This window comes from Somniosus microcephalus, unplaced genomic scaffold (assembly GCF_052327205.1).
Source record: "Somniosus microcephalus isolate GS21.2 unplaced genomic scaffold, FLI_Smic_1.0 unresolved_chr3, whole genome shotgun sequence".
NCBI classification, from domain to species: Eukaryota; Metazoa; Chordata; class Chondrichthyes; order Squaliformes; family Somniosidae; genus Somniosus; species Somniosus microcephalus.
Genome location: NW_028225181.1, coordinates 48,212,420 through 48,223,180, shown reverse-complemented (window position 1 = coordinate 48,223,180; position 10,761 = coordinate 48,212,420). Strand labels below are relative to the sequence as shown.

Genomic DNA, 10,761 nt, shown 5'->3' with positions numbered 1-10,761 from the left:
AATTGTTACAGAGCTGCTCCAGGATGATTTACTTGGCAACTTTTTTGGAAACACTTTGTCCCTTTCCTGGACACTATTACATAAGAACGTAAGAATTATGAGCAGGCGAAGGGCTATTCCGTCCTTTGAGCCTGCTCTGCCATTTAGTTGATCATTCAATGTACGTACAAAAATCTTTCAAGTTGAGATGGCTGTTTAAAAAAAAAACACACGGGATCCTTGGCTTTATACATGGAGGCGTAGAGTACAAAAGCAAGGAAGCTATTCCTAACCCTTTCTAAAACACTGGCTAGCCCTCCGCTTGGAGTATTGTGTTCAATTCCTGGGGGTCACCATTGACCAGAAACTTAACTAGTCCAGCCACATAAATACTGTGGCAGCAAGAGCAGGTCAGAGGCTGGGTATTCTGTGGCGAGTGTCCCACCTTCTGACTCCCAAAAGCCTTTCCACCATCTACAAGGCACAAGTCAGGAGTGTGATGGAATACTCTCCACTTGCCTGGATGTGTGCCGCTCCAACAACACTCGCTTTAAGAACGCCAGATCGAAAATGGTCACAGGGACCAGCTCGCTTTAAGAGACCTGGTTTTGAAAATGGTCACAGGGACCAGCTCGCTTTAAGAGACCTGGTTTTGAAAATGGTCACAGGGACCAGCTCGCTTTAAGAGACCTGGTTTTGAAAATGGTCACAAGGACCAGCTCGCTTTAAGAGACCTGGTTTTGAAAAAGGTCACAGGGACCAGCTCGCTTTAAGAGACCTGGTTTTGAAAATGGTCACAGGGACCAGCTCGCTTTAAGAGACCTGGTTTTGAAAAAGGTCACAGGGACCAGCTCGCTTTAAGAGACCTGGTTTTGAAAATGGTCACCAGGACCAGCTCGCTTTAAGAGACCTGGGGGAAAAATTTCAGTTGGTTTGCTCCTCCCATTAGCGCCTTAAGAGGGCTCTAATGGGGCGCAAAGCAACTAGCACCCGGGCACGGCGATGTTTGCGCCGCTCGCGAAATTAACTAGACATTTTGCAGCGGCGCTAAATACTACCGCCACGATCTCCTGCGCCGGCAGATCGTGACGTCAGTCGAGTGCGCAACGCCCCGGTAGCGCCCCGGACCGGATATTGAGTGGCGCCCCCTGCCTTACCACCTGCCGCTAGCAACGACAGGTTGAGGGGAGCGTTTTGCAGTCAGAAAGGGACTGGGGGAGCACTATTTAAAGGCGACTGCTTCCTGCATTTTTTTGCTGGTGACATTTTTGCACTACGCATTCTGAGAGAGAGAGACTTCTGGAGAGATTCAACGCTGTGTGAAGGAGTTTTGGGTACTGAGCAGCACTTTGCAGGTTTATTTAGATTTGCCCTTCCTTGCTTCGCCAGCGCTCTGAGGTAGCGCCTCGCTTCTTGGCCTTTGCGCCTTAAGACAGGTGTGAAGGGCCTGATTTAGCGCTCCAATCACCTCCGGGGCGATAAAAACCGATGTATGCCTTCGTAGCGAGAGGGTTTGAGTAGAAGAACAAGAACTGTCTTGCTGCAGTTGTACAGGGCCATGGTGAGACCGCACCTTGAGTATTGTGTGCAGTTTTGGTCACCTTATCTGAGGAAGGACGTTCTTGCCATGGAGGGAGTGCAGCGAAGATTCACCAGGCTGATACCTGGGATGGCAGGAATGACGTATGAGGAGAGATTGGGTCGATTGGGCTTATATTCGTTGGAGTTTAGAAGAATGAGAGGGGATCTCATTGAAACATATAAAATTCTGACAGGACTGGACAGACTAGATGCAGGAATGATGTTCCCGATGGTTGGGGAGTCCAGAACCAGGGGTCACAGTCTAAGGATAAGGGGTAAGCCATTTAGGACATAGATGAGGAGGAATTTCTTCACCCAGAGAGTGGTGAACCTGTGGAATTCTCTGCCACAGAGGGCGGTTGAGGCCAATTCATTAAATATATTCAAGAAGGAGTTGGATATATTTCTTAAGGCTAAGGGGATCAAGGGGTATGGGGAGAAGGCAGGGACAGGGTACTGAATTTGGATGATCAGCCATGATCGCATTGAATGGCGGAGCAGGCTCGAAGGGCCGAATGGCCTACTCCTGCTCCTATCTTCTATGTTTCTATGTAAAGTTTGCCGTCTGAGGCGATAATTAGCGCCAGGCGCTAAACTTTCCGCACGGCCGATAATTGCACCCCAACCGGGGCGATACCAAATTTCCCCCCCCCCCGTTTTTGAAAATGGGTCACATGAGACCAACTCGCTTTAAGAGGGCTGGACCGAAAATGGGTCAGAGATGACCAGCTCGCTTTAAGAGCGCCGGAATGACCGGGAGTAACCTCAGACTCTCACCTGATTATGGCCCCGCCTCTCCTGGCCGGCGACGTCCCGCGAGATCTTCCCCCTGGCCCCGCCCTCTCTCGAGCCAGCGGGGCGGGAGCCAATCAGCGCGGCGCTTGCGGGCGGGTGGCGGTTGCTATGCTGCCAGGAGGCGGTGAGGATGAAGTGACGCTAATGGCGGCGGCAGCGGGGCAGGAGGCTTCTGCCGGCGTAGAGTGGAGCCTGCAGGCGCTGGCGGCGCAGGTGGGAACCTCGGAGGCCGCCCTCAAGCTCTTCATCTCCCTGATTTTAGGTAAGACGGCAGGCGGGGAGCGGGGGACGGGCGGGGGCTCAGCGGGCCAGGGTGCGCGCGCATTCGCTAGGGGAAGGGGCGCTCTTAAAGGGGCAACGCGCCCGTGTGAGCCCCACCAGCACCATCCACCTGGCTGAGCTGGTTCACTTCTTCTTGGACACCACGCATTTCCTCCAAATCAAAGGCTGTCGATAAGGTTCGGTCTAAGAGATTAGCGTGTAAAGTTAAAGCACATGGGATTGGGGGCAAGGTATTGACTTGGATAGAGAACTGGTTGGCAGACAGAAAGCAAAGAGTTGGAATAGAAACATAGAAGATAGGAGTAGGCCATTCGGCCCCTCGAGCCTGCTCCGCCATTCAATGCGATCACGGCCGATCATCCAAATTCAGTACCCTGTCCCTGCCTCCTCCCCGTATCCCTTGATCCCTTTAGCCTTAAGAAATATATCCAACTCCTTCTTGAATATATTTAATGAATTGGCCTCAACTGCCTTCTGTGGTAGAGAATTCCACAGGTTCACCACTCTCTGGGTGAGGAAATTCCTCCTCATCTCTGTCCTAAATGGCTTACCCCTTATCTTTAGACTGTGACCCCTGGTTCTGGACTCCCCCGCCATCGGGAACATCCTTCCTGCATCTAGTCTGTCCAGTCCTGTTAGAATTTTATAAGTTTCAATGAGATCCCCTCTCATTCTTCTAAGCTCCAGCGAGTATAAGCCCAATCGACCCAATCTCTCTTCGTACGTGATTCCTGCCATCCCAGGTATCAGTCCTACTCCGGTCCCCTCCCTCACCTCTTTTTCCAGTACATTGATGACTGTATCGGTGCCGTCTCCTGCTCTCACCCTGAACTAGAAAATTTCATTCACACTGCTTCCAATTTCCACTCTTCCCTCACCTTCACATGGTCCATCTCCGACTCTTCCCTTCCCTTCCTTGACTTCTCTGTCTCCATCTCTGGGGATAGGTTATTGACCAACATTCACTACAAGTCCACTGACTCCCACAGCTACCTGGACTACACTTCCTCCCACACCGCCTCCTGTAGGGACTCTCTTCCATTCTCCCAGTTTCTCCGTCTCCGCCGCGTCTGTTCTGACGATGCCACCTTCCATACTAGTGTTTCTGACATGTCTTCCTTTTTCCTCAACCGAGGATTCCCCTCTACCGTGGTTGACACGGCCCTCGACCATGTCCGTTCCATTTCCCGCTCTTCTGCCCTCATCCCTGCCCCTCCCTCCCCGAACCACGATAGAGTTCCCCTTGTCCTCACCTTTCACCCCACCAGCCTCCATATTCAACGGATCATCCTCTGCCATTTTCGCCACCTCCAGCGCGATCCCACTACCAAACGCACCTTCCCCTCGCCTCCCCTTTCAGTATTCCGTAGGGACCGCTCCCTCCGCGAAACCCTAGTCCACTCCTCTACCACCCGCAGCACCCCTTCCCCTTCGCCCGGCACCTTCCCGTGCAAGCGCAGGAGATGCAACACATGCCCTTTTACCTCTTCTCCCCCCCCCCCCCCCCCCCCCCCCCCCCCCCACTTCCCACTGTCCAGGGCCCAAAACACCCCTTCCAGGTGAAACAGCGATTTACTTGTACTTCTTGCAATCTAATATACTGTTTTCGCTGCTCACGATGTGGTCTCCTCTACATTGGGGAGACCAAACGCAGATTGGGTGACCGCTTTGCGGAACACCTCCGTTCAGTCTGTAAGGGGGACCCTGAGCTCCTGGTGGCCTGTCACTTTAATTCACCGCTCCACTCCCACTCAGACCTCACCATCCTCGGCCTCTTGCATTGTTCCACGGAAGCTCTGCGTAAACTCGAGGAACAGCACCTCATCTTCCGATTAGGCACTTTACAGCCCTCTGGATTCAACATAGAGTTCAACAATTTCGGATCGTAACCTCGGCCCCTATCACATATATATATTTTCTTTTTTCTTCTTCCCTGTCACACGGCCGCTGTCCTTCATTCTGCCAGCGCAATTCACACCCCATCTAGAGCCATCCTTTGTTCCATAACCTGTCCCCATTACCACCTCCTCTCGCCTTGAATATCTCTTAATGTCTCTTAATCTCTCCTGCTTTCTATCCTATCACTGACATTCCCTTTTGTTCTTTCACTCCCTCCCCCTTTTCCCAGCCCCTAAACCTGCTTTCCATTTCCTGCTTTTTTCCAGTTCTGACGAAGGGTCATCGACCTGAAACGTTAACTCTGTTTCTCTCTCCACGGGTGCTACCCTGGCCTGTTGAGTTTTTCCAGCGTTTTCTGTTGTTATTTCGGATTTCCAGCATCCGCAGTATTTTGCTATGGTATTAGTCAATTTAAAGTGTCCGATTGCTGGGAGAGAGAGAGGGGTATTGATAAGGAATTGGCTTACGGGCAAAAAACAGCGGGTTGTGGTAAATGGCTGCTTTTCCAGACTGGAGAATGGTAGACCGTGGTGTTCCCCAAGGGTCAGTGCTGGGGCCACTGCATTTTTGACATATAGACAAGAAATGACCAGGACATTGGAATACAGAGTAGAATTTCTACATTTGCCAATGACACCAAACTTGGGGGGTGTGGCAAACAGTGAGGATGATACCAATCGACTGCAACAGGACAGAGAAAGGCTAGCAGAATTGGGCAGACAAGTGGCAGATGGCATTTAATACAGAGAAGTGTGAGGTGATGCATTTTGGCAGAAGGTACAGGGAGAGGCAATATGCATTTAATGGAAAAGCAAAATACTGCGGATGCTGGAAATCTGAAATAAAAACAGAAATGCTGGAAATACTCAGCAGGTCAGGCAGTATCCGTGGAGACAGAAACAGAGTTAACGTTTCAGGTCGATGACCCTTCGTCAGAACTACACTTAATGGCACAGTTTTAAAGAGTGTGCAGGGACAGAGGGACCAGGGAGTTCATGTGCAAAGGTCCCTGAAGGTGGCGGGACATATCGAGAGAATGGTTAACAAAGCATATGGGATCTTGGGCTTCATAAATAGAGGTTTTGAGGAGAAAAGTAGAGAAGTTATGCTGAACCTTTATAAAGTGCTGGTTAGGCCACAACTGGAGTAATGCGTTCAGTTCTGGTCACCACACTTTAGGAAGGATGTGAAGGCCCGTGAGAGGGTGCAGAGGAGATTTACCAGAATGGTTCTGGGGATGGGGGATCTTGGCTACAAGGACAGGTTGGAGACGCTGGATTTGTTTTCATTAGAGCAAAGGAGGTTGAGGTGTGATTTGATAGAGGTGTACAAGATTATAGAAACATAGAAGATAGGAGGAGGAGTAGGCCATTCGGCCCCTCGAGCCTGCTCCGCCATTCAATGAGATCATGGCTGATCATCCAAACTCAGTACCCTGTCCCTGCCTTCTCCCCAAAGCAATCTCCTCTGCACCCTCTCAACGGACCTTCACATCCTTCCCAAAGTGTGGTGACCAGAACTGGACACAATACTCCAGTTGTGGCCTAACCAGCACTTTATAAAGGTTCAGCATAACTTCTCTACTTTTGTACTCAATACCTCTATTTATGAAGCCCAAGATCCCATATGCTTTGTTAACCATTCTCTCAATATAGATTCTGGAGCAGTTCCCATGGACTGGCGGGTAGCTAATGTTACCCCACTATTCAAAAAAGGTGGCAGAGAGAAAACGGGGAATTATAGACTGGTAAGCCTGACATCGGTAGTGGGGAAAATGCTAGAGTCCATTATAAAAGATGTAATAGCAGAGCACTTGGAAAATTGTGGCAGGATCGGACAAAGTCAACATGGATTTACAAAAGGTAAACCGTGCTTGACTAATCTACTGGAATTTTTTGAGGATGTAACTGGTAAAATAGATAAAGGAGAACCTGTGGATGTGGTGTATTTGGACTTTCAGAAGGCTTTCGATAAGGTCCCGCATAAGAGACTAGCGTGTAAAGTTAAAGCACATGGGATTGGGGGCAAGGTACTGACTTGGATAGAGAACTGGCTGGCAGACAGGAATCTAAGAGTTGGATTAAACGGCTCTTTTTCCGAGTGGCAGGCAGTGACTAGTGGGGTACCGCAGGGATCGATGCTAGGACCCCGCTGTTCACAATATATATTAATGATCTAGACGAGGGAACTAGATGTAATATCTCCAAGTTTGCAGATGTCACAAAGCTGGGTGGGCGCGTGTGCTGTGAGGAGGATGCCGAGAAACTCCAGTATGAATTGGGCAGATGCAGTATAATGTGGATAAATGCGAGGTTATCCACTTTGGTGGTAAAAATAGGGAGGCAGATTATTATCTGAACGACAATAGATTGGGAGAAGGGGAAGTGCAACGAGACGTGGGTGTCCTTGTGCACCAGTCGCTGAAGGTAAGCATGCAGGTGCAGCAGGCGGTTAAGAAGGCAAATGGTATGTTGGCCTTCGTAGCGAGAGGATTTGAGTACAGGAGCAAGGATATCTTGCTGCAGTTGTACAGGGCCTTGGTGAGACCACACCTTGAGTATTGTGTGCAGTTTTGGTTGCCTTATCTGAGGAAGGATGTTCTTGCCATGGAGGGAGTGCAGCGAAGATTCACCAGACTGATAACCTGGGATGGCAGGAATGACGTATGAGGAGAGATTGGGTCGATTGGGCTTATACTCGCTGGAGTTTAGAAGAATGAGGGGACCTCATTGAAACTTATAAAATTCTAACAGGACTAGACAGACTAGATGCAGGAAGGATGTTCCTGATGGCGGGGGGAAGTCCAGAACCAGGGGTCACAGTCTAAGGATAACAACGCCGGGCACCCCCAGCTAGTTAAATATATTGAAGAAGGAGTTGGATATATTTCTTAAGGCTAAAGGGATATGGGGAGAAGGCAGGGACAGGGTACTGAATTTGGATGATCAGCCATGATCGCATTGAATGGCGGAGCAGGCTCGAGGGGCCGAATGGCCTACTCCTCCTATCTTCTATGTTTCTATGATTCTCTGTTCATCCTTTCCTGACTGGTCTAACCATTGCATTTCTGGTATCGTCCTTGGAAAATCTGTTTTTGCACCCTCTCCAGTGCCTCAACCTCCTTTTTATAACAGCGCTGTTCCCCAGGGGTCAGTATTAGGACCGCTGCTCTTTTCGATGGACTTGGGTATAATTTCAAAGTTTGCAGATGATACGAAACTCGGAAATGTAGTAAACAATGAGGAGGATAACCACAGACCTCCGGAGAATGTAGACAGACAGGTAAAATGGGCAGATGAAATTTAACGTAGAAGAAATGTGAAGTGATACATTTTGGTAGGAAGAATGAGGTCGGGCAACAGGAACGAAATGGTGCAATGTACAGGGTCGGTGCAGGAACAGTGAGACATGGGGGTGTACATACACAAAGCTGTGAAGGTCCATTGATAAGTGTTTCTCCGAAAATTGTACCAATTGTTACGGAGCTGCTCCAGGATGATTTACTTGGCAACTTTTTTGGAAACATTTTGTCCCTTTCCTGGGCATTATTACATAAGAACGTAAGAATTATGAGCAGGCGAAGGGCTATTCCGTCCTTTGAGCCTGCTCTGCCATTTAGTTGATCATTCAATGTACGTACAAAAATCTTTCAAGTTGAGATGGCTGTTTAATTTAAAAAAAAACACACGGGATCCTTGGCTTTATACATGGAGGCGTAGAGTACAAAAGCAAGGAAGCTATTCCTAACCCTTTCTAAAACACTGGTTAGCCCTCCGCTTGGAGTATTGTGTTCAATTCCTGGGGGTCACCATTGACCAGAAACTTAACCGGACCAGCCACATAAATACTGTGGCAGCAAGAGCAGGTCAGAGGCTGGGTATTCTGCGGCGAGTGTCCCACCTTCTGACTCCCCAAAGCCTTTCCACCATCTACAAGGCACAAGTCAGGAGTGTGATGGAATACTCTCCACTTGCCTGGATGTGTGCAGCTCCAACAACACTCAAGAAGCTCGACACCGTCCAGGACCGAGCAGCCTGCTTGATTGGCACCCCATCCACCACCTTACACATTCACCCCCTCCACCACCGGCGCACCATGGCTGCAGTGCTTTGAGGTGTCTCTGAGGCATACAGCAGGGCGGGTATCACTGCTGCTCTGTAGACCATGAGCTTAGTGCCGGGTTTGAGGTCCTGGTCTTCAAACACTCTCTGCACTGGAGAGATCCGCAAGATCCTGCCAATCCATTGGCAGGATAGGCGCACCAACGTCAGTGTCCTTGCTCAGGCCAACATCCCCAGCATCGAAGCTCTGACCACGCTCGATCAGCTCCGATGGACGGGTCACATTGTCCGCATGCCCGATACGAGACTCCCAAAACAAGCGCTCTACTCAGAGCTCCGGCACGGCAAGAGAGCCCCAGGTGGGCAGAGGAAACGCTTCAAGGACACCCTCAAAGCCTCCTTGAAAAAGTGTAACATCCCCATCGACACCTGGGAACCCCTGGCCCAAGACCGCACAAAGTGATGAATTGAGCTAACATCTACTGCTTTTCGTGGGAGAGTGTTCCACCGTTTGCGTGAGGAAGTGTTTCCTAACTTCTCTCCTGAATGGCCTGGCTCTGAGTTTAAGGTTATGTCCCCCTTGTCTTAGACTCCACCCCCCCCCCCCCCCCCCACCTGCAGGAAAAGTTCCTCTCCATCTACCTTCTCAATTCCTTTCGAAATCTGAAAAAAAGTCAATCCGATCACCCCTTAACTTTCTGTCTTCCGGGGAATACAAGCCTAGTTAATCTAACCTTTGGAACCCTGGTGAAACCCTGTTGAATTTGCGCAGCATTCCTTCCGAGGCCACTAACCTTTCTGAGGCGCGGTGCCCAGAACTGCACACAGTACTCCCAGGTGTGGCCTCACCAGGGCTTTGTACAGCTGTAGCAAAACCTCCTCCCCTTTATATTCTAGCTCTCTAGTTATTGAGCCTTTTTGATGATTTTTTTTTTTGTACCTGACTCCATTTTAGTGATCTGTGTACATGGACCCCGCAATCTCTTTAGACCTCCACTGTTTCTCACTTTTCGCCACTTATAGAATCATGGAATATTTTTCAATTCAATTTCAATTTTTTTATTTGTCACATAACCAAATACAACTAGTGAAATCCAGTCAGTGAAATGCTTTTTTCTTAACGAGCCGAGCGCACCAAGCAGCAAAGGACACTTAGCTGCCTGGTACGCACGGAGCCCGCAAGGACGGCAGCCGTCTTCATCGGCGCTATCACAATAGGGACCGCTCTCTCCTCGCTCCGCCTTTCCCGCACTCCTGCCCGACAATCTTCAGCCGCCGTGCTACCGACGTCCCGGGGCCTGCTTCTCCCTGGCGCTCCTTCCACCCGGTCTGACCTCCGAGCCTCCCGCGGGGTCCGACCTTCCAGGGCCTGCTTTTCCCGCCATCGGTACGCTGGCCGCATTCCCTCCTACCGGTTCGACCTCCGAGCCTCCCGCTGAGGAGCTGCCGGCCGCCGTGCTACAGCGGGTCGTCGTGGCCTCCATCGCTGCTTCTGCTGCCTCCTCGCCGAACTCGTCAGCGCCGATGCACAGCGTCTGTAGCGGGAGTGGGCCGACTGACTGAGGGAGAGCGCTTACCCTGCGACCACCACGGACGCCATCTTGTCAAGTGCGTCACTCCCGTGGTCAGTGTGAATCGCAGTATAGCACAGAAGGAGGCTATTCGGCCCATCTAGTCTGCACCGGCTCTTTTGAAGATCAATCCAGTTAATCCCACTCCCACACCCTTTCCCCGTATCCCAGCAATTGTTTCTCCTTCAAGTATTTATCCAATTCCCTTTTGACGGCTACTGTTGAATCTGTATCCACCCCCCTATCCGGCAGTGCGTCCCAAATCCTAACCACTCATTGCGTAAAATAGTTACTCCTCGTGCCGCCTCTGGTTCTTTTGCCAATCACCTTAAATCTGTGCCCTCTGGTTATCGACCCTTCAGCCATTGCAATCAGTTTCTCTTTATTTACGCCATCTAAACCCCTCGTGATTTTAAACGCCTCCATCAAATCTCCTCTTGGCCTTCTCTGCTCTAAGGAGAACAACCCCAGCTTCTCCAGTCTCCCCATGTAACTGTCATCCCCCATCCCTGGAACCGTTCTAGTAAACCTCTTCTGCACCCTCTCCAAAGTCTTTACATCCTTCCTAAAGTGTGGTGCCCAGAATTGGACAC

General features: G+C 50.3%; 1 protein-coding gene across 1 annotated transcript in view; it reads left to right on the top strand.

Annotated features, from left to right (window-relative positions):
* Window positions 1-2,325: 2,325 nt before the first annotated feature.
* Window positions 2,326-10,761, top strand: part of lpcat3 (lysophosphatidylcholine acyltransferase 3) — a 57,132-nt gene continuing 48,696 nt past the window's right edge. The window contains exon 1 of the mRNA XM_085976768.1: window positions 2,326-2,617. Within this exon, the coding sequence (XP_085832894.1) occupies window positions 2,344-2,617 (274 nt within the window). The 5' untranslated portion in view covers window positions 2,326-2,343. The remainder of the gene's footprint in view (window positions 2,618-10,761) is intronic.